Source organism: Lepus europaeus, chromosome 20 (genome assembly GCF_033115175.1).
Source record: "Lepus europaeus isolate LE1 chromosome 20, mLepTim1.pri, whole genome shotgun sequence".
NCBI lineage: Eukaryota > Metazoa > Chordata > Mammalia > Lagomorpha > Leporidae > Lepus > Lepus europaeus.
Genome location: NC_084846.1, coordinates 4934723 through 4956455, shown reverse-complemented (window position 1 = coordinate 4956455; position 21733 = coordinate 4934723). Strand labels below are relative to the sequence as shown.

The window sequence follows — 21733 nt, the reverse complement described above, 5'->3', positions numbered from 1 at the left end:
AAGCTTGGTCTCTGATCGCTTACAAGGCTTCTTTCCCAGGGTCACCCAGGCCAGGAGGGTCCCACGGGAGAGAAGGGGTCCCAGGTGAGTGACGAAGAGGGAGGCTGGGCCAGTGACGAGGGCAGAGCCTGGACTCTGAGTGTGGCGAGGACCCTGGGGGTGGGGAGGGGGAAGGTAGGGTTGGCACTGACCTTCTGTTCCTCTCAGGGCCCAGCGGGGTCGGCAGGTCCTCCGGGCTACCCGGGCCCTCGAGGCGTGAAGGTAGGTGACACTCAGGCCAGGCGATTCCTTGGCAAGGGCAGGTGGAATCTTCATTTGGTTGTTGTGCAGAGCCCTTGCCCGTCTTCCTGCTGACCCAGGGTCGTTTGCCTTCCCGTCTGTCGCACTCTGTATTTAGGGGAGCGTTGACTGTGACGTAAATTAAACCCAGGTTAGCTCAAGAATTACGAGAGGAACAAGGAAAACGAAAGGCGCTTCTGGATGTGTGGGGAGAGGAATCAGCCGGCCAGGCAAGCTGTAGGGGAGCGAGGATTGGGTCTTGGCGACGATTTGGCTCTTCCTCCAGCCCAGAGCCAGTCCTTCGGATACCGAACTCCACTCAAGTTCCTCACCCAAGATGCTGTAGGGTTTTTACACAGAGCCTGCACACATGCTCCCCTATGTTTTGTTATTTTTTTTTTTAAGGATTGAAATCTGAATTAAAAAAAAAAAAAACTATTTGAGAGAGAAAGAGAGACACAGAGCTTCCATCTGCTGATTCCCTCCCCAGATGCCTGCAACAGCTAGGGCTGGGCCAGGGTGAAGCCAGGAGCCTGGTGCTCCATCCAGGGCTCCCACGTGGGTGCGGGGGCCCAAGCACTTGGTCCATCCTCTGCTGCTTTCCCAGGCGCATTAACAGGGAGCTGGATCAGAAGTCGGGCAGCTGGGGCTTGAACCAGTCCTCTGATAATGGGATGCTGGGCTGTCGCAGGCAGTGGCTTAACCCACAGCACCGCAATGCCCACCCCAGAGGAGATTTTTTGGAATGTTGCCAACCTGTGGTGGGTGGACTTTGTGGCCACAGAGCCTGCAGATACCAGTATCTTACTGGACGAGCGTGCTTCAGAAAGTTCCTAGAAGTTTGAATTAAAAGATAAGCTCATTTTGATGCAAACAGTTGAAATCCATGCAGTTTTTTCATAATATGCATTAAAAATGTTTTATTTAACAAGAGAGAGTGAGAAAAAGAGCTCCCATCCATAGGTTCACCCCCAAAATGCCCACAAGGGCTGGGGCCAGGGCCAGGCTGAAGCTGGGAGCTGGGGTTCAGTCCAGGGACTCAACTGCTTGAGCCATCACCCGCTGCTTCTAGGGTGTGCGTCCCAGGAAGCCAGAATCTGCAGTGGAGCAAGGACTCGAACCCAGGCCCTCCAGGGTGGGGTGTGACATCCCAAGTGGTGTCTTCCCTGATGCCCCCATGCCTGAACCACGATTTGTCTATTTGATTAGTAGCTATTGTGAATCTCTTACTGTGCCTAATTTAGAAGCTCATCTTTGGCATAGGTATTTGTGCGCAGGAAAAAGCCACCATACATGTATTCCAGCACTAGGCAAGTGTCAGGTAGGCACTGGGAGTCTTGTGCCCCGAATCCCTCAGGACAGGGTGGAATGGCTGTCGTCAGCACCTGTGTTGTTGGCAACCTAATAACATTGTAGTTGGAGCCTATGAACAACTGTGGATATGGACTCCCAGGCTGTAGTTGAGTCCACTTACAATGGCCCCAAGGGAAGAAAACAATGTAGCCAAGTTCAGAGACATCATCCGTGGTGAAGTGAATGACCCCTAGCAGGAGCCGGCTGCGACATTGGCCGAACACATTGCTACATTGTATCCAAGTGCACTTCCTTTGTGGCTGCTGAGCTCAGCTGGGTTGTGGCCAAGGGCAGTGTCCCGAGTTTGGCGTGAGTGGCATCCAAGCCCGCCCTGAGCAGGCTCCTTGTCACCAAGCACAGAGTCGCCTTGTAGTCGGCTCAATGGGGAGACATTTCTCTCCTTCAGAGAGAGGACTGTTCATCCTCTCTCTCTTGCCAGGAGGAACTGTGCACACAGTGTCCCCGGGAGATGGGAATGGATTACTTGGAAATTTGGCCTTCCCTGCACAACTCCCATTCTGAAGACCCTGGGAAGCTGCCAATCTGGGAGGGGAGGGGGAGGCGGGGAGGGGCGAGTGCACCCCACGCTGGCAGATTCCCGGGGAAGACCACTTCCTCTGAGGCTGCCCCCAGCCCGCTCTGCTCCAGCATCCTTTTGGGACTGTTCTGGCTGGTTTATTTATTAATTATTTTTTATTCTTTAGGGTACTTCCGGCAATCGGGGTGTCCAGGGAGAGAAAGGCGAGAAGGTGAGAAGGGAAGGGATTCCTTGGAGGGGCAGGGGGAGCCCCCCTTGTGTGGCCCTTCCCTTCCCCGAGACCTTGACTTCTGACCTTGATTTTGACCTGTCTCTGCTCCCCCCAACCCCCATCTTCCAGGGAGAAGACGGCTTCCCTGGCTTCAAGGGCGACGGGGGCCTCAAAGGCGATCGGGTAGGACAAGCTCTGGATGAGGGGTCGTGAGGGTCTGGGGGGCTTGGGGACACAGGCAGGGGGTGGGCGAGGGCTCCAGGAAGCGGGAAGGACCAAGAACTGATACCAGGGCCTCTCTTTCCCACTCCAGGGGCAGCCTGGACCCCCAGGTCCTCGTGGAGAGGATGGTCCTGAGGGCCCAAAGGGGCCGGAGGGGCTGGCTGGTGAGGAAGGTCCCCCAGGTGCAGCTGGAGAGAAGGTGAATGCCCCTTGGTCACCCCTCCCTCCTTCTTGGCTTGCAGCCCAGGTGTTCTCCAGCCATTTGCCTCTGCCCTCTGCCCTTTCACCTCTGACCCCAGGAGGTGGCCCCTCTCACTGTCATCTTTCTCAGCTCAGCATTTCAGAGCAATCCCATGCAACAGGCATTTTAAAGAAAGATTGATTTACTTGGAAGGCAGAGAGAGACAGAGAAAGAAATATCAATCTTCCACCTGCTGGTTTACCCCCCCAAATGGCCACAATGGCCTGAGCTGGGCCAAGCTGAAGCCAGTGACTCCATCCAGACCTCCCACATGGGTGGCATGGGCAGCTTGGGCCATCCTCTGCTGCTTTCCCAGGCGCATTAGCAGGGAGCTGGATCAGAGGTGGAGCAGCCGGGACTCAAACCGACCCTCCGACGTGGGATGCCGGCACTGCAAATGGCAGCTTAACCCACTGGCCCCATTTTACAGATGAGAAAATAGGCCTGCAGGGGTTGAGTGCCAGCCCCAGGCTCACTCTGCTTCCGCCCCACCCCCCCACCCCCACCCCGGCCTTTCTTTCCAGACTTCTGGGTTGTAGTTTCTGACTTTGCCCCGTAATCTCTCTGCAGGGCAAGCTGGGGGTGCCAGGTCTCCCCGGTTACCCCGGACGTCCAGGCCCTAAGGTAAGAGGCTGAGGGACTGGGCCGGGGCGGGGCAGGGGTCAGGGATGAACATCCAGGGCTGCTGGCTGTGACCTTGGGGGTGAGCTGCCCACTCCGTGGTCACTGGGAGAAGATATGGGCTTTGGCATCAGGCAGGCTTGGGCTCAGACATTCAGTGCTCACCTGCTCAGTGCGCTTGAGCAAGGCATTCCTTTCCACTATGTTTCTTGAGATCCTTTTATTGTTACCAAGTTTCTTTTTATTTATTTGAACAGAGGAGAAAGAGAGAGAGAGAATTGCCCATTTGCTGGTTCACTCCCTTCATGCCCCAAACAGTTGGGGCATGGTCAGGCTGAAGGCAGGATCTGGGAGCTCCATCCGGGTCTCCCACATGAGTGGCAGGGGCTCAGCCACCAGAGCCATCACGGCCGCCCCCCAGGGTGTGCACCAGCAGGGAGCTGGAACTTGCAGCAGAGCCGGGACTCGAACCCAGGCGCTGCAGTGTGGATGCAGGCATCCCAAGCAGCGCATCCTCACCTGCCCCCCCTTGGATCTCATTTTCTCACCCGCAAAATGGAGAGACCGGGAGGACTGACCCGATCAAGCTGATGAAGATGGGTAAAATTTAGGATCCTTCTTATTGAGTACGACTGAGATTTGTTTGTTAACCACGTCAGTGAAGGGGGAGAATCGTGAAAAACACTTATCTTCCATATCTTGGATTAATTATAGTTTGCAACAAAATGTTCTTAAACGAAACATACATTTGCTTGCCAGTGTTTTGATGGATGAGGACACCAATAAAATTCATCTTTCTCCCTAATCCACACCCACATTACCTCATGGGTAATTTCTCGGTTCTGTTTATGTCAAGGAGAGCAGCAACTTAAAGACATTTGGGAAGGGATTTGAGTTTTGTCCTGTTGAGCTCCTGCTGTAGTTATCTCACCCACATCTAATTTGATAGCAGTTTTTTCTAGTTACTTCTTAGATTTCTTTTGTCCACTTAATTTTGATATACATCTTTTATTATTATTTGAGAGGGGGAGGTCTCATGGGTTAGTTCGTTCCCCAAATGCCTGCAACAGGGGTGCAGTCCGCGTCTCCCATGAGTGGCAGGGACCCAAGTACTTGGGCCATTGCCTGCTGCCTCCCAGGGTGCGCATTAGCAGGGGGCTGGAACGGGGAGCAGAGCCGGGGGCTCGAACCCAGGCTTGGGCGTCCCAATGGACGACTTAACCACTAAGCCAAGTGCTCAATCCCATCACGACTTTTACAAATGCATTGAGTCCTTGCTCGAGACGTGGATTGAGTTCCTGACTCCCAGCTGTGGCCCTGTGGGCATGTGAGGAGAGAAGCCGCAGATAGGTGCTCGCTCTGTCTCTCTGTCTCTCTGCCTACGCCTCATCCCCTCTCTTCTCTTGGATTCTTTCCATTTAGGGATCCATTGGATTTCCTGGGCCCCTGGGCCCACTAGGAGAGAAAGGGAAGCGGGTAAGTGGTGAGCCAGGAGGAGCAGTTTGCTCAAGGGGGCCAGCGTGTGCTGTGCATGAAGGTGGCTGGGCCATGGGTGGCTGTGTGTGTGCCTGCCAGCATTTGTGTGCACACATGCCCCTGTGTGCGGGGCAGGGCGCATGGCGGTGGTCACCGCTGCTGTGTGACTGCGTGTGCCGTGAACACACGTGCGCGAGGGGCGTTAAAAGTTTGTGGGCAATGGATGAAAAGATGTTTGCTTTGGTGCAGAGATTTTTTTGAAATCCATGCATAGTTTTCAAAATATGTTTTCCATGAACTTGAACATTTTTATTTATTTGAAAGTTGAGAGAGAGAGGGAGGGAGGGAGGGAGGGAGAGTCTTCCATCATCTGGCTCACTCCCCAAATGCCCACAACAACCAGGACCGAGCCCATCAGGAGCCAAGAGACAGGAGCTCCATCTGGGTCTCCCACGTGGGTGGCAGGGACCCAAGTGCTTGAGCCGTCCCTGCTGCCTCTGGGGTGCACGTGAGCAGGGAGCTGAAATTGGAAGCAGAGCTGGGACTCCAGCCCCGGGCACTCTGATGTGCAATGCCTGCCCCTCTGTGAACATTTGAAGAACTCTCCTGTGCATGGATTTCAAAACTTGTCTGCTTTTTGACGTTGATCTCCGTTTTGCACGAGCATTTTCAAACACTCTCGTATGTGTCTGTCTCCTGTGTTTTTCCATGCAGAGCTCTCGGGCTGCAGCCTGGGGGTTCTGCCTGCTTGCGTGTTACGTGACCATACACAGGTGCCTACGTGTGTATGGTACTCACGTATGTGTGCATGCTGCCACCCACACTCTGTGCTCTGTGTCCATGGACCCATGTGTGTGTTGTTTTGCATGTATTGTAGCTGGGCCAGTGGTCACTGTGACTGCACAGACAGTGGCGTGTTGGTCAGGGCCTTCCTGTGAATGCATGCACACACATGTTTGCACCGTGTGCAAGGCATGCATTGGCTGAGGAGCGCTGTGTGTCACCCTCGGGCTGCAGACCACCAAAGGCGTGGCACAATGGCAGGCGGCGATGTGTGCAGACCGCAGAGCTGTGACAATCGTGTGTCCGTGCGGGCGAGCAAGCTTGTGGGTTGGGCCTCTGTCGGTGTGCTCCATGTGCAAGGGTGCGTCTGTGACCTTTGCTGGCTGTGGGTGTCGGTGCTGGGTGTGTGTGTGTGTGTGTGTGAATGAGTGAGACACCCAGGAATCTTCCTGGCCTGCAGAGCAGAGCACCGTTGGGCTTGTGTCACCCCTCTGCACCCCAGCTCTCTTCCGCTTTCTCTCGCCCAATTCGTTTTGCAGGGCAAAGCAGGGCAGCCGGGGCTCGAAGGAGAGCGAGGACCACCAGTAAGAACACGCAGGGACTGACTGGGGGGCGGCGCAGGGAGACGGCGGGTGGGCAGGACAGTGGGTCTGGGTTATGTTGGTGTCCCTGGTGGGGGGAGCAGGAGGGGGCTGTGGAGGGAAAGGACTTGGGGGGATGTGGCCCCACCCTCTAGGCTCCCCTCTCACCTCTGATCTTTTGTCTTCTTTCTGTTTCAGGGCTCCCGTGGGGAGCGGGGACAGCCGGGGGCTACGGGGCAGCCAGGTCCCAAGGTAAGGAGCAGTGGCCAAGGCCCCCAGGCAGCTCCTTTGTCCTAGGCTCACCCAAGCCCCCTCGCTGCCCCGAGTCCCTCCCAGCTGAGTGTGTTCTGGGGCCTGAGTCACCTTCGCTCTGTCCTAGGGTGACGTGGGCCAGGATGGAGCCCCCGGAGTCCCTGGAGAAAAGGTGAGTTGAGGGGCTGAGGGTGCACTTTGGAATTTCTTATTTATTTGCATTGCAGTTATTTTCTTAAAAAGATTGATTTATATATTTGAAAGGCAGAGTTATAGAGAGAGAGGGCAAGACAGAGAGAGAGGTCTTCCATCCACTGGTTCACCCCCCAGATGGCCGCCATGGCCAGGACTGGGCCAGGCTGAAGCCGGGAGCCAAGGATTCCATCCAAGACCCCCACGTAGGTGGCGGGGACCCAAACACTTGGGCCATCCTCTGCTGCTTCCCCACGTGCACTAGCAGGGAGCTGGGTCAGAAGCGGAGCAGCTGAGATCCAAGCCAGGCACTCAGATATGGGATGTGGGCATCCCAAGAGCAAATGCCTGCCTCTCTCTCCGCACCCACTTAATCTGAGAGGCAGAGAGAGGGAGCGGCAGGTCCCCAGATGCCTGCAACAGTCAGGCCAAAGCCAGGAGCTGGAACTCAGTCCAGATCGCCCATGAGGGTGGCCAGAACCCAGCGAGTGCATTGGCCGGAAGCCGGGGTCAGGGGCTGGAGCTGGGACTCGAACCTCTGCTCTCCAGCGTGGGATGAGAGTGGCTAACCGCCTGTCAGGTCAGACACCGCCCTGTGTGTGAGATTCTGAGTGGAGGACAAACCCAGGGCGGGGGCGACCTAGCACAGCGGAGAGAGCCCAGCTCTGACATGCGAGACCTAGCTCGCTGTGTGACACTGGGCAAGTGGCTTAACCACTCTGTGCCTCCATTTCCTCCTCTGTAAAGTGAGCGTTACCACAGTCTTCACCCCAAAGGCTGGGGAGTCTCCATCCTCTGCCTGGTATGCAGTAGGCGCCTAATAGCTGCCAGCTCTCATGGCCATTCTGTGGGGCTCTGGGGGTGGAGAGCAGGCTGGAGGGGGGAGACAACACCTCCTGCCTCCATTTCAGGGCCTCCCTGGTCTGCAGGGCCCCCCGGGATTCCCTGGGCCGAAGGGCCCTCCCGTGAGTGATTGGGGAGCCCCTGGTTGGGGGGTCGGGCGGGAGGGGGACCGGGGAAGGGGCGAGGCTTCATGCCTGTACTCACACGGTGTCCTCCAGGGCTCCCAGGGGAAAGACGGGCGACCGGGGCACCCCGGACAGAGAGGAGAATTGGTGAGTGACCGCTTGACTTTGAACGCCTGACCCTCTTAGGGCCCCGCCTTCCCCCCCTCTGTGTGAAACCCCCTATTCATTAATTAATTTTCTCTCCAGGGCTTCCAAGGTCAGACAGGCCCGCCTGGACCAGCTGGTGTCCTAGGGCCTCAGGTCAGAGTGGACCCCTCCCCCTCCCTGTTCCCCCTCCCCTTCCCTCTTCCCTCTCCCCCTCCCCCTCCCCGCCCTGTACTGCACCTGCTGGGAGAGAATTTGGTGTGGGGGGGGAGCTGCATCTTTGACCATCCCTGCCCCCTCCCATTCAAAATGAGCCCTTTCCCCCTCCACAGGGAAAGACAGGAGAAGCCGGGCCTCTGGGGGAGAGGGGCCCCCCGGGTCCTCCGGGGCCGCCTGGAGAGCAAGGTCTTCCGGGCCTGGAAGGCAGAGAGGGCGCCAAGGTGAGACCCAGCCCATAGGGGGTCTTGGCTGAATGGCCCTAAATCCCCTCCATGGCTCTGATCATCCCTGGGGGAGGGGGATCCCCCCACCAGATGCAGCGGCCTCACCTCTTCTTCCCTTTGTCCTCCTGCAGGGGGAGCTGGGCCCACCAGGTCCCCTGGGAAAAGAGGGGCCAGCTGGTCCCAGGGGCCTCCCTGGCCCCAAAGGAGCCCCCGGTGACCCAGTGAGTAGCACCTGCAGCCCCCCCCCCACCTCCCGTGCCTGGATGGGCTGTGAAAGAGAAGGGACATGGGGGGGGTCACTGGGAGGGTCGTGACAGTGGCATCCTTGGATGGAGACAACGGTGAACATAAAGGCATGGCAGGTGCAGGGGCCTGGGGAGGCGGGCCTGGAACTGAGCCACAGTGCCCAGTCCCCAGAAGGAGGTGTGGACCGTGCCCCTGCTCCAAAGTGAAGACGGGACCTGCGCTTCCTTGGAGGCGTCTTGACTGTGGGTCACTTCCTTTCCCAGGGCCCTGTCGGCTTGAAGGGTGACAAGGGTCCCCCAGGCCCAGTTGGGGCCAATGTAAGTGTTAGCCCATCTGCTGGGTGTGGGTCAGGGAGGAGGGGACTTGGGGTGTCCGGGAAGCTTGGGTTGGTCACGGTGAAGCCCTGGTCTTGGAACTACACAGGCCTGGGTGACCCCAGCTCTGCTACTTCCTGGTTGGGCCATTGTGGGGGGGCTCTGTTTCCTTGTCTGCCCGACATCTGATGGGTGACCTCATATCTCTATACGAAAGTCTTCAAAAAGAGCAGGGAAAGCAGGTGCACCTGTAGGACAGAGTGGATGGGGGAGGAGCAACCTAAAGAGGCTGGTGGGGCAGGTCTCCCTGAGAGGTAGCATCAGAGCTGAGACCTGAACGGGATGAGAGAGGAGCCAGGTGACGACAACGGCCTGTGCAAAGGCCCTGTGGCCTGCTACTCTTCATTCTCCCTCCCTCCTTCTCAGGGCTCCCCAGGAGAGCGGGGTCCTTTGGGCCCAGCTGGCGGCATTGGGCTCCCTGGCCAAAGCGGAGGCCAAGGCCCTGTGGGCCCTGCAGGCGAGAAGGGGTCCCCGGTGAGTGACCTGCCCGCCCCCTACCCCAGCATCCTCAGGACCTGGCTCCTCCAGAAGCTCCTAGCCCTGACACCCCCCACCCTTGTCCCCTGTCCCCCTCAGGGAGAGCGCGGCGCTGCTGGCCCCACTGGCAAGGACGGGATCCCAGGGCCCCTGGGGCTCCCGGGCCCTTCTGGGGCTCCTGGGCCTTCTGGCGAGGAAGGGGACAAGGTGAGGGGTCCACAGAGAGGCGGGGAAGGGTCTGGGGCAGGAGGAGGCGGCCAAGTGCTCCTCATTCTGCTTCCTCTTCAGGGAGAAGTGGGTGCGCCTGGTCACAAGGGAAGCAAAGGAGATAAAGGAGAAGCGGTGAGTGGGGGTCCCTGGGTGTGCGTGTCGGGGGTGACCTTCAGGGGAGGGAGGAGGGGCCAGGGAAGTGGAGGATGGGCAGGTTAGGGCGACACCTGCATCCCTGAACCCTATGTCGCCACCTCCATGCAAGAGGAGCTCCTTGGGCTCCCTGGAGTAGCTGGGCTCCCGGAAGGGCGGGTAGCAGGTGTTACTCCCACTCTCCGTTTGCTTGTTGTGCACATTTCCCTCTGTTGCAGCTTCGCATGGCTCTGAGCCATTCGAGCCCCAGCTTCCCCCCTCCCCGAGTTTCAGCTCCAGTGCTGGACACCAGAGAGCCCACCCCGTCCCAGTCTCAGCGGGACTTCTGGGAAAGTGCCTGTGTGTGCCGTGGGCTTGGGCTCCCGGTCTCCGACCCCGTCCACTGGCAGCGGGGGACGTTAGTGGCTGCGACTCTGGTGGTGGGGAGGGGGTGGCTGACATCTGTAGTGCTGCCCCCACCCATCTGGAACCTGATAGAATGTTAGATTCTTCTATTCTGTTCCCTCTTCTAGGGCCCCCCTGGACCAACAGGGATCCGAGGTCCTGCAGGACACCCAGGCTCCCCTGTGAGTGCTCTCGGCGTTACGCCCCCTGCTCCAGCCCCTGGCGGGAGCAGAGTGTTCCCCCTCACTCAACCTCGACCCACTTCTCAGCCCCAGAATCTGACCCCATCCCAGCCTCGCTCCGCCCCGTGGTGCCGACACCCACCCAGTCACCTGCAGATGACTCGGCCCCGTTTCAGTGTCAACTGAACCCCTCACCCCAATGGGTCCTTTTGATTTTAAAGACTAATTTATTTATTTGAAAGAGTTACAGAGGGAGGTGGAGAGAGAGAGGGGGGTCTTCCTCTGCTGGTTCACTCCCCAGATGGCTGCAATGGCTGGGGCTGGGCCAGGCTGAAGCCAGGAGCCTGGAGCTCCATCCAGGTCTCCCACATGGGTCTCCCCCTGGGGTCTTGACTCCACCCACGATCTTCAGTCCCAGCTCACCCCTTATCTTCGGCTCTCCTATGAAGCCCACCCTAACCCAGCGCTATCATCAGCTCACCTGTGACCCACCCCCCAAGGCGGACCCCAAATCTGACCTGGAATTCGGCTCTGACCCTTAGTCCCTTTGAGACTGATGGCTTCTACCCTCATGGCCTCATCTGATCTACTACCCAGTAAAGGGCTCCAAATACCACTCAATGGGAACTTGGGGATCACGTTTCCAGCACTAGAACTCTGGGGAGACACAGGCCCGGCACAGCAGGCCCCGACCGGACCCTAAATCCCCAACCCTAAATCCTGTCTCGGTTCTTTCTTGATTTCATCTCTGCACTCTGACCCTTTACCCAAATCCTTCCTGAACCTAATCCCCAGCCCGACTCTTAACCTTTAACCCTTAACCTCCAACCCTAACCCTATCGCCAACCTTTGACCCTGTTCTTCCCCTAGGGAGCAGACGGAGCTCAGGGCCGCCGGGGACCCCCAGGCCTCTTTGGGCAGAAAGGGGATGATGGCCTCAGAGGCTTTGTGGGAGTCATTGGCCCCCCTGGCCTACAGGTGGGTGTAGGAATGTGCGGGGCGTCACCTCTGGTTCCTTTGCTCCATATGCATACTTGTTTTTTTGTTTCACAGGGGCTGCCTGGCCCTCCTGGAGAGAAAGGGGAGGTTGGAGACGTAGGCTCCATGGTATGGACTCCCAGGGAAAGGCTACTGGGTGGGGGTGGCCCCATTTAGGGGACCACGGGGTGCAGGTCACTTTAAGGGTCATACACCAAAGGTAACGTCTGGGGACGTTGTGGTTTTGGGGGGCGTGGAGTCACTGGCTGCTGCTCTGGCCCTCCCACAGGGTCCCCACGGAGCTCCAGGTCCCCGGGGTCCCCATGGGCCCAGTGGAGCAGAGGTGAGAACTCGGGGGCTCCGAGGTGGGGACTCCCGTTTCCCAGGAAGGATCGCACAGTCCCACCTCTAACCCTTGCTGTCTCTCCAGGGCCCTCCAGGGCCGCCTGGAGGGGTTGGTCAGCCCGGAGCTGTGGGCCAGAAGGTGAGAGAGCGAGGACAGGGGGTGACAGCTGTCCTGATGGGTGCTGGGCACTGGTGTGCTGGGGCTCCTGCCTGCCAGGAGGGGACTTCACTCTGTTCTTTCCCGCTTTGCCCCCTGCAGGGTGAGCCAGGGGACGCTGGAGACCCAGGACCCCCAGGATCCCCCGGCATCCCGGTGAGTGACAGCACCATGTGGCCTTGCCCCTGTCTCAGGGGACGCCTGCCCTGGGGCGTCCTAGGTCACGTGGCCCTCCGTGGGCAGCTCTGGGTCACCCACTGATGCAGTGCCCATGGGAAACTTGATTGTCCAGAGGAAAAACCCCAAGAAGCTCTCAGAATGGGCTGCTGGGTGCACGGTGCGCGAGGGTGATGCTCACCTCAGAGATGAGTTGCCCAGAGGGGACCGCTTTGCTCATTCACTCAAGGATGGCACAGGGGCTCCACGTCCCTGCCCCTGACCAGCGGACAGCTGGGCCATTCAGACCGCCGACCCTTCTAAGTCCGGGCCTCCTTTGGCAGCCTACGCTACTGTGAACAGTAGCAGACCACCCTGATGTCTGAGCCACGCGTGCTAACCCTTGGCCTCAGGAGAGCCCAGGCCACTCTGACCTCTGACCTCTGTCTCTGCAAAGGGGCCCAAGGGAGAAGTTGGTGAAAAGGGGGATTCGGGCCCATCTGGAGCTGCTGGACCCCCAGGCAAGAAGGGGCCCCCCGGAGAGGATGGCGCCAAAGGAAACATGGTGAGTGGAGGGGGGGGGACAAGAGGCAGAGACGGGGCTGCTGAGTGTGCTTGCACCTGCTCCCAAGCTCCCACCCTCCAGCTGCCCGAGCCCTCGAACAACCCAGAATGCGGCTGGATCAATGAATGAGTCAATGGGTGAACAAATGAATGGGTGAATGAATGAAACAGAAATGCAGTGGCGGCCGGCGCCGCGGCTCACTAGGCTAATCCTCCGCCTTGCGGCGCCGGCACACCGGGTTCTAGTCCCGGTCGGGGCACCGATCCTGTCCCGGTTGCCCCTCTTCCAGGCCAGCTCTCTGCTGTGGCCAGGGAGTGCAGTGGAGGATGGCCCAAGTGTTTGGGCTCTGCACCCCATGGGAGACCAGGATAAGCACCTGGCTCCTGCCACCGGATCAGCGCGGTGCGCCGGCCGCAGCGCGCTACCGCGGCGGCCATTGGAGGGTGAACCAACGGCAAAAGGAAGACCTTTCTCTCTGTCTCTCTCTCACTGTCCACTCTGCCTGTCAAAAATAAAAAAAAAAAAAAAAAAAAAGAAATGCAGTGGCTATGTGTCCTCGTATGGGGTGAGAGGTGACTTCACAGGGAAGGAAAGAACCCGCTGCTGTCAGGTGCAAGGCCAGACTTGGGGGGATGTGGGTTTTGGCATTGGGGTTTGGGGTGCGGCAGATCCTGGAGGGCTTGGATTTGCACCTCCCACCCCCACCCATCGCTGGGTCCCTTCTCTGAGCGTCTGTTCTGTCTGGGAGTCCCACACTGGGAGGAGGAAGCGAGAAGATGCCGGCACCCATTAACCACCAGGGTATCCGCTCCAGCAGGCGGGGGACTTGGTGTCTTGTTCACTCATGTGTACCCAGCAACCAGAACTGGGATGTTTTATCTGTTCAATAAATGCATGACTGCCCAATAACTCAGAGACGTGAATTTGGGTCATTCTGTCTTCCAGGGCCCCACGGGGCTCCCCGGAGACCTAGGACCCCCAGGAGACCCTGGAGTTTCGGTACGTGGGACCCCCCCCACCATTTCCCCATAATACAGCCTAGACCCCATTGCCCTGCCCCCATGAGCCTGGGCAAGGTCAGTGGAACATTTCCCCCAAGCCCTGTGACCCCTCCCAACTCTGCCTCCCCCCTCCGCCAGGGTGCAGACGGTGCCCCAGGGGAGAAAGGAGACCCTGGAGATGTCGGGGGACCGGTGAGTTGGGGAGCAGAAGATGTGGTCTGGGAGGGGGGTATGCGGCTGGTGGGTGGGTGAAATGGGGAGGGGGCGGGGAGGTGGGTTTGTGGGGGCACCCAGGACCCCTGCAAATTCTCCTCCTCTGCCTCTCGGGGACTGCCCATGGATGCAGCTCGGAGGAGGCGGGAGGTGGCTGGGACGGGGGTGGTGTCTGGGGAAAGCTGTCACACACTCCTGGTGTTGTCCTTCCACAGGGCCCGCCTGGCGCTTCTGGGGAGCCTGGTGCCCGTGGGCCTCCCGGCAAGAGGGTGAGCGATGCCTCCCACGGGTGACCTCGGCTCTGACCAGCCCGCCCCACCCCCCACACCCGCCCCTGCAGGTGCACCACCTCTCACTGGCTTTCTTTTCCCAGGGTCCTCCGGGCCGCATGGGTGGAGAAGGCAGAGAAGGGGAGAAAGGTTCTAAGGTCAGTCACCCCCACCCCGGGGAGGGCTCCCTGCACTGATGCCCAGGGCCATCAGAGGGATGGGGCTTGTGCCCAGGGCAGAAGGGGCTCTGACTCCCTCCCCCTCCCTGCTGGCACCCTCTGACTCTCTTGGTCGCCCCCCCCCCGTCCGTTTTAGGGGGAGCCGGGTCCTGATGGGCCTCCCGGGAGGACAGGCCCTGCCGGGGCTCGAGGGCCGCCCGGGCGAGTCGGGCCTGAAGGTCTTCCAGGGATCCCAGGCCCCGTGGTGAGTGATGTGGGGACTGGGGGTGTGGCAGAGGTGGGCCTGGCCCCTCCCTGTCTGCTCCCCCTCCTCATGACCTCCTCCCAGTCAGGAGGAGCTGGCCCTGTGGGCGGTGGGCATGTGCTGTGCATTCTGGCGGGAGACAGCCCTCACTCTCTGTTTCGTCCTCAGGGTGAACCGGGCCTCCTGGGAGCCCCCGGACAGATGGGCCCCCCAGGTCCCCTGGTAAGAGACTTCTTTGTCCCTACGGTCCCAGCCTCAGGAGCACACTGGTCACCCAGTGACCATATAGTGACCATTGGGGCTGCTGGCCCTGGCTGGCCCCTCTCCTCTAACCATCCATTCTGACCGCTCATCCTATTGGTCTACACTGATCACCCACATCGACCATCATCTTGATGGTCTACACTGACCACCCATGCTGGCTGTCCATCTTGACGGTCTACACTGACATTGATCCCAGCCACTGACCCTTCATTTGGGCCATTATCCAACCAACTCTATTCTCCTCCATTGTTCCTTCTGTCTCTTGACGGCCCCCATGATCGCCTCCCCCCATCTGAAATGTGGGTAATTTTTCCTGGAGATTTCTCACTGAGAATTGCTGACTGGTCCTTGCTCTCCTGTCAGGGGCCGTCTGGCCTCCCGGGGCTGAAGGGAGACGCCGGCCCCAAGGGGGAGAAGGTAAGGGCATCTTATCCCACGCTTCCCCCACCTACCCCATCCCCTCCTTCCCTCCCTCCCTGGCCAGGAGCTGGGAGATGGGGGTATCCTGCTCCCAGACTCAGCACCCAAAGGTTCTAGAGGAAAAGCCTCCAGCACCCCCCACCCCACTTCATCCCCTGCACGTACCTCTTTCGCCCTCCAGGGCCACATCGGACTGATTGGCCTCATCGGTCCCCCTGGGGAGGCTGGAGAGAAGGGGGACCAGGGGTTGCCAGGTGTGCAAGGCCCCCCTGGCCCCCAGGGAGACCCTGTAAGTGTGTGTCCTGCTTTGGGCGGGAAGAATATGTTCAAAGGAGTGGGCTGGGGCGGGGGTTGAGGGGGACGGCAAAGACTGGAGCCCCTGAGGACTGGGAAACCCAGCTGTGGGTTGTGTCTGGGCCAAATTGGGCACTTGCGGCTGTGGGGCTGTGTCTGGGGCTGGGGGGCTCTCTCTTTGGAGGGACTGGATGCTTGTGTAGGGCTTGTGTAGCAGATTGGGGTCTGGGCTGGGGACTTGAGCAGTAGCATTGCACCCCACCTGTAGCGACACTGATGTCTCTTTTGCAGGGTCCCCCTGGTCCCATCGGCGCTGTGGGCCACCCTGGGCCCCCAGGCGTGGCGGTGAGTGTGGACGGGTTGGTGGGATGGGGCCACTGTGGTGGGCCAGGCTGGGACCCCAGCTCTCCCTGTCTCTACCCCACAGGGTCCTCTAGGACAGAAGGGCTCAAAGGGGTCCCTGGTGAGTACACGGTGCTCCCCTGGACTCCCATCCACCTCGGCTTGGCAAAGAACCTGCCATGCTTTTGCATTTAGTGTTTATTCAACACCTACGGTTGTGCCTCATCAACCGCTCGATGCCGTCTATGGTGCAATGCACCGTTATTTTATAAACCGCACGGAAAGCGAACCGCTCTGCCAAGTCAACTTGCCAGAGACGTGAAGGCACTGGTGTTAAATTACGGAAGGAAAAACTGTGGCTTCTGCTTAGCCCTGCACGTGTGTGTGTGTGTGTGTGTTGTGGGAAGGGGTCACTGTAGAAGGGGTCACCATAGACAGAGTCCAACCTCAGCGACTTCTCTCCATAGGGATCCCTTGGTCCCCGGGGAGACACTGGACCTGCAGGACCCCCCGGCCCCCCGGTGAGTACCCCCTGGAGGGAGGAGAGGACTGGGGACAGAGGGCAGGGGGTGGCCTCATTGGATCCCTAGGAGCGCCGCAGTGGGCCCGGTGCTGAGAGGGTGCAGATGGGGAAAGACGGTCCCTTACAGCTGGGAGAGGCCCTGGGCTGGGGAGGGCTGGGAGGGTGGGGACATCCCCAGGGGCTGGGAACCAGGTCTTGTCTGTTTGGGCCCCGTCTCCCCCTCCCCCATCTCTCCCTCCCTATCTCTCTTTGGGACCTTTACTCTCTCCACCACTGTTTAATCTGTTTCTCTTCTCTTCCTCCCTCCCCCACTTTGCCCCACCCCCTGCATCTCTCTGCCTCCTGTGTTTCTCCCACCGGCTTTCCCCTCCCTTTCTTTCCTGTTTTTCTCGCCTATGTCTCTCTGCCTCCCGTGTCTCCGTCTCCATCTCTGCCTTCCTCTCACCCTCTCTCTCCCCCTCGCCAGGGCCCCCCTGCGGAACTGCACGAGCTGCGCCAGCGCCGGCGGAGGCGTTCGGTCCCAGGGAAGCCAGAGCCGGCGCCGGATGGCGGCCTGGAGGAGGTGCTGGCGTCGCTCACGTCCCTGAGCTTGGAGCTGGAGCAGCTGCGGCGCCCTCCCGGCACAGCTGAGCACCCGGGCCTCGTGTGCCACGAGCTGCACCGCAACCACCCGCACCTGCCCGATGGTGAGGTCCGGCGGGCGCAGGGGGCGGGGAACATAGGAGCCCCTCCCGCTCACCTGCTCCGCGCGATTCTGCGGCAGGGGAGTACTGGATTGACCCCAATCAGGGCAGCACGCGGGACGCTCTCAGGGTTTTCTGCAACTTCACGGCGGGAGGCGAGACCTGTCTGTATCCGGACAAGAAGTTTGAGTTGGTGAGTGATGGAAGCCACCAGGCTCCTCCCCTTGGCGGCTGGGCACTCGGCCTTGTGTGGGACTTTATCAACCAGCACTTGCTGCACCTGCTGTATGCCAGGTCCTGTCTGGGGCTATGGTGGATGGCCCAAAAGAAAACAAACTGCTTTAAAAAAAATTATGTATTTTATTTGAAAGGCAGAAAGGGGAAGAGAAGCAGAGAGATGGAGAGAGATCTCCCAATCATTGGTTCACTCCCTGCTAGCACAGTTTGGGCCAGGCAAAAGCCAGGAGCCAGCAACTCCATCCTGGCCTCCATGGGGGTGGCAGGGACCCAAGGACTTGAGCCATCACTGCTGCCTCCCAGGGGGCACATCAGCAGGAAGCTGGGGTCAGGGGCAGAGCCTGGACTTGAACCTGGCACGTGCTTGTGTGGCACGTGAGCGTCTTCATGCTGGCCTAAACGCCCACTTCTTGCACACAGCTTTTAATTCCATTTTCCATGCGGTCTTTGAAGCACACTTAGGCAGGTCTCTATGCTTTTCTGCCTCTCAAATAATTAAAATATAAACACAGGAGCTGGTGTTGTGGCATAGGGGGTTGGGCTGCCACTTGTAATGCCAGCATCCCACATGGGCACCGGTTCGAGTTCCAGCTGCTCCACTTCCGGTCCAGCTCCCTACTGATGGCCTGGGGAAAATAGCAAAGGACGACCCAAGTGCTTGGGCCCCTGCACCCACATGGGAGACTTGGAAAAAGCTCCTGGCTCCTTGCTTTGGCCTGACCATTGTGGCCACCTAGGGGAGTGAACCAGTGGATGGAAAAATCTGTCTCTCTTTCTCTCTGTCTCTGCCTGTCTCTGTGTAACCCTGACTTTCAAACAAATAAGAAAAAATTTTTAAAGATGCATTTAAGGGCCGGTGCCGTGGCTCAACAGGCTAATCCTCCGCCTAGCGGTGCCGGCACACCGGGTTCTAGTCCCAGTCGGGGTGCCGGATTCTGTCCCGGTTGCTCCTCTTCCAGGCCAGCTCTCTGCTGTGGCCCTGGAGTGCAGTGGAGGATGGCCCAAGTGCTTGGGCCCTGCACCCCATGGGAGACCAGGAGAAGCCCCTGGCTCCTGCCATCGGATCAGTGTGGTGCGCCGGCCACGGCGGCCATTGGAGGTGAACCAATGGCAAAGGAAGACCTTTCTCTCTGTCTCTGTCTGTCTCTCACTGTCCACTCTGCCTGTCAAAAAAAAAAAAAAAAAAAGGATGTATTTAAGACTCTTCCAAGTTTGGTTCTCTCTCATATATATATATATATATATATACATATATATATACATATATATATACATATATATGTATACTTTTGATATGAAAAGTTTTTGAAATTCAGATATCATTTTCCTTCCATAAAAATATTCATGGAAATGCATGGATTTCAAAGATTGTGTGCACCAAATAAAGTTATCCTTTAATTCATTTTTTGAAACATATACATTATATATACGTAAGATCTCTTTCCTTATTTGCAAGGCAGAGTGACAGAGGAGAGAGAGAGAGAGAGAGAGCGAGAGAGCGAGCTCATCCATCTCCTGATCCACTTTCCAAATGGCCACAATAGCTGGGGCTGGGCCACATGGAAGCCAGGAGCCAGGGGCTCCATCTGGGTCTCCCATGTGGAGGGCAGGGACCCAAGCACTTGGCCCATCATCCCGGCCTCCTGGGCACATTAGCAGGAGACTGATTGGAAGCGTAATGTAGCAGCACCTCAAATGAGGCACTCCCTTCTAGGGTACAGATGTCCCAAGCAGCAGTGGCTTAACCCATTGCACCACAATGGCCACCCCTACCTTCGTATCTCCGCTTGGGCAGAACCCCAATTCAGTGGGGTCTCAGGTGCCCAGTGGGTGGGAGTTTAGACAAACTCAGATCTCCGCACTTTAGGAAACCTGGAGAAAAGAATGTGACCTCTACATAGTCACTGACGTCCGGGGGCCCTTGGTGGTCTAAAGGGAGGCCAGGAGTGGAGTAAGAGGTTTTCTGGGTTTGGGTTCCCCAGCAAAGACCTACAGCAAAGACCGGAGCGCCAGTCATATGTTTAGGAGGTGACCCAAGAAGCATGAGGGGTGGAGAGAGGAAAGGAGAGAGGTGGGGGCAGGCAGCCAGGAAGGGATGTGGAGTTAATGTTGTACCACTGGGGGCCAGAAGCATAGTCCCCCTGGAGAATCCTAGGAGCCGAGGCACCTGAGCATTGTCCAGCTTGGGCAGGGAGCCGGGGTATTTATCACTGGCTGTGACAGGATCCTAGCTGGGCCCTCTGTCCCCAGGCTGGGCAACATCCCAAGATATCCCTGGTCGACATGAGCCAAAACGCAGAGGGAGTGAGGGTGGGCACCCAGGGGGTCTGCTACCTTGTCCCCTCCCTCCTCCAGGTGAAACTGGCCTCCTGGTCCAAGGAAAAGCCTGGGGGCTGGTACAGCACCTTCCGACGAGGGAAGAAGGTGGGTGCCCAGGGGCTGAGCCGGGGGTCGTCGGAAACTGCTGGGAGCCATGCGGGGGAGGGCAGGGAGGCTGGTGCAGGAGAAGAGGCTGCCTCACTGGGCAGAGTGCCTGTAGGCTCTTCGGGAGGTGGTCGGGTCTATAGTCCGTGTGGAGCTGGAGGCAGAGTTCAGAGTTCTGGGTAGAGGTGAGTACGTGAGAGTCCCATATTTGGGAGACTGAGTGGCCGCAATGGTGGGGGAGATCAGCTGGGCCAGGCGTGGGGGGGAGGGAGGCAGAGGGCATGGGAGGATGGCTCTTAGGCGTCGAGCTTGGATCTCTAGCTGGGGACATGGGGGAGGTGGCAGGCCCAGATGGACAGATGAGTGGAGGCTCTGGGAGGCATGTTCTTGAGAAAGAGGAGGTGCTGATGGGACAGCCCCCTCCCTCCCCAGTTTTCCTACGTGGACGCCGACGGGGCCCCGGTGAACGTGGTCCAGTTCACCTTTCTGAAGCTGCTGAGCGCCAGCGCCCGCCAGAGCTTCACCTACACCTGCCAGAACTCGGCGGCCTGGCTGGACGAGGCTGCGGGCGACCACGGCCGCTCCCTCCGCTTCCTCGGGGCCAACGGGGAGGAGCTGGCCTTCAACCAGACAGCAGCGGCCACCGTCAGTGTCCCTCATGATGGCTGCCGGGTAAGGGGGCGTGGCAGGGGCTGGCCAGGAGGGGGGAGGCGAGACCTCTGCTGCCCTCTCGCTCGCTCACCCCCTGTGTCTTCTCGCCACCAGCTCCGGAAGGGACAGGCGAAGACCCTCTTGGAGTTCAGCTCTTCCCGGGCGGGCTTTCTGCCCCTGTGGGATGTGGCGGCCGTGGACTTCGGCCAGACGAACCAGAAGTTTGGGTTTGAACTGGGCCCCGTCTGCTTTAGCAGCTGAGGGTGGGAGGGGCTCTGAGGGAGCCCCACGCGGGGCACAATGGTGCTGAGGCTTTGAAGCCACCGTATTTATCGTCTCCTGGGAAGACTCCGGAGCCAGCAGGTGTGACTGGGCTCAGCGTGGTCAAAACGGAGGTCCTACTCCCTTCCAGGAGGCCGAGGGTTGGACTCCCTGGCTCAGGGTCCAGCCCCCCACACACTCCAGGTGGTTTAACTGTAGTCTGGCTTTCTCATCTCCATCTGCACCCGACATTCAACTTCCACCCGACCCCCTAGGACTCCCATACAATAACTGACTCAGACCCTCCACTCAGCCAATGCCTGCCCTCCCAGCCATGCCCTTGAACACCCTTTGGTGCTACCTTTGCCCGGAGTTAAGCACTGGATTTCTCCTGATCCCAGGCCGGGCCCCCTTTGCTCATTCCTCTTCCCAGGTGGGTCCGTGGTGAACGGATTCAAGTCAGACTGCAGAGGGAAGCGGCCCTGCCCTTGGCCGGGCTGTATGTTCCCTCTGCTGCCTTGGCCCAGCTCTGCAGACTCCCCTCCTCCACTGCCCATTTCCCCAAGGTCACCTTGCCCTGCCAGGTGGTTTGGGGACCAAGATGGTGGGAGTGAACCAGGATCCTAATGGTGCTGCCCTATTTATAGCCGGGTCTGTATTAAAGGGGAAAGAGCTCCTCTGTTGTGTATTGAATCTGCTTCCTCGGGAGAGAAGGCTGGAACATGATGGGAGAGATTCCAGCACAGCCCCGGCCCTCGCCCCTTGGGCTGTAGGGCATAATTGGCATCTCAAGTCTGAGAATAAACCAACGAACTGTGTTCCTGTCTCTGTCTTTCATCTGGTGCTCGCCATCTCCCTCTAGGCTCTGGCTCTTGTCTCCCCTGTAAGGACCTGCCACTACCTATCTTCATGGACTTGGAGTGTCTTTGGGGAACTCAATTATGATTGCACTCAGTGGGCCTATTCACTAACCCAGGAGCCTAGAGGAAACAGCCAGCTGTCTACATTGATTGTGGTCAATGCTGGACTCTCCAGGCTGGATCAGGAGTGGGGAACGTCCAGCCCATGGACCGGACAAGACCTGCAAAGCCATTTGGTTCTGGCCCTGCCAAGGCAACAGCAGATGGGACTCAAAACTCAATAAAATCCATAGCTGGCTGATTTTTAAGTTGACATTTTGTATGGCCCTTGAATGAT

General features: G+C 58.7%; 1 protein-coding gene across 2 annotated transcripts in view; it reads left to right on the top strand.

Annotated features, from left to right (window-relative positions):
- COL5A3 (collagen type V alpha 3 chain) overlaps positions 1 to 21356 on the top strand; it is a 38864-nt gene extending 17508 nt beyond the window's left edge. For both annotated transcript variants that reach the window (XM_062179231.1, XM_062179230.1), the window contains 42 exons: positions 40 to 84; positions 208 to 261; positions 2337 to 2381; positions 2511 to 2564; positions 2695 to 2802; positions 3415 to 3468; positions 4888 to 4941; positions 6264 to 6308; positions 6504 to 6557; positions 6685 to 6729; positions 7661 to 7714; positions 7811 to 7864; positions 7964 to 8017; positions 8194 to 8301; positions 8436 to 8525; positions 8814 to 8867; positions 9291 to 9398; positions 9501 to 9608; positions 9690 to 9743; positions 10277 to 10330; positions 11201 to 11308; positions 11384 to 11437; positions 11598 to 11651; positions 11739 to 11792; positions 11913 to 11966; positions 12424 to 12531; positions 13477 to 13530; positions 13671 to 13724; positions 13961 to 14014; positions 14119 to 14172; positions 14330 to 14437; positions 14606 to 14659; positions 15065 to 15118; positions 15303 to 15410; positions 15707 to 15760; positions 15843 to 15878; positions 16225 to 16278; positions 16747 to 16966; positions 17044 to 17156; positions 19556 to 19624; positions 20057 to 20296; positions 20390 to 21356. In XM_062179231.1, coding sequence (XP_062035215.1) covers positions 40 to 84; positions 208 to 261; positions 2337 to 2381; positions 2511 to 2564; positions 2695 to 2802; positions 3415 to 3468; positions 4888 to 4941; positions 6264 to 6308; positions 6504 to 6557; positions 6685 to 6729; positions 7661 to 7714; positions 7811 to 7864; positions 7964 to 8017; positions 8194 to 8301; positions 8436 to 8525; positions 8814 to 8867; positions 9291 to 9398; positions 9501 to 9608; positions 9690 to 9743; positions 10277 to 10330; positions 11201 to 11308; positions 11384 to 11437; positions 11598 to 11651; positions 11739 to 11792; positions 11913 to 11966; positions 12424 to 12531; positions 13477 to 13530; positions 13671 to 13724; positions 13961 to 14014; positions 14119 to 14172; positions 14330 to 14437; positions 14606 to 14659; positions 15065 to 15118; positions 15303 to 15410; positions 15707 to 15760; positions 15843 to 15878; positions 16225 to 16278; positions 16747 to 16966; positions 17044 to 17156; positions 19556 to 19624; positions 20057 to 20296; positions 20390 to 20536 — 3201 coding nt within the window. In that variant the 3' untranslated portion in view covers positions 20537 to 21356. The remainder of the gene's footprint in view (positions 1 to 39; positions 85 to 207; positions 262 to 2336; positions 2382 to 2510; positions 2565 to 2694; positions 2803 to 3414; positions 3469 to 4887; positions 4942 to 6263; positions 6309 to 6503; positions 6558 to 6684; positions 6730 to 7660; positions 7715 to 7810; positions 7865 to 7963; positions 8018 to 8193; positions 8302 to 8435; positions 8526 to 8813; positions 8868 to 9290; positions 9399 to 9500; positions 9609 to 9689; positions 9744 to 10276; positions 10331 to 11200; positions 11309 to 11383; positions 11438 to 11597; positions 11652 to 11738; positions 11793 to 11912; positions 11967 to 12423; positions 12532 to 13476; positions 13531 to 13670; positions 13725 to 13960; positions 14015 to 14118; positions 14173 to 14329; positions 14438 to 14605; positions 14660 to 15064; positions 15119 to 15302; positions 15411 to 15706; positions 15761 to 15842; positions 15879 to 16224; positions 16279 to 16746; positions 16967 to 17043; positions 17157 to 19555; positions 19625 to 20056; positions 20297 to 20389) is intronic.
- The last annotated feature ends 377 nt before the right edge of the window (positions 21357 to 21733 follow it).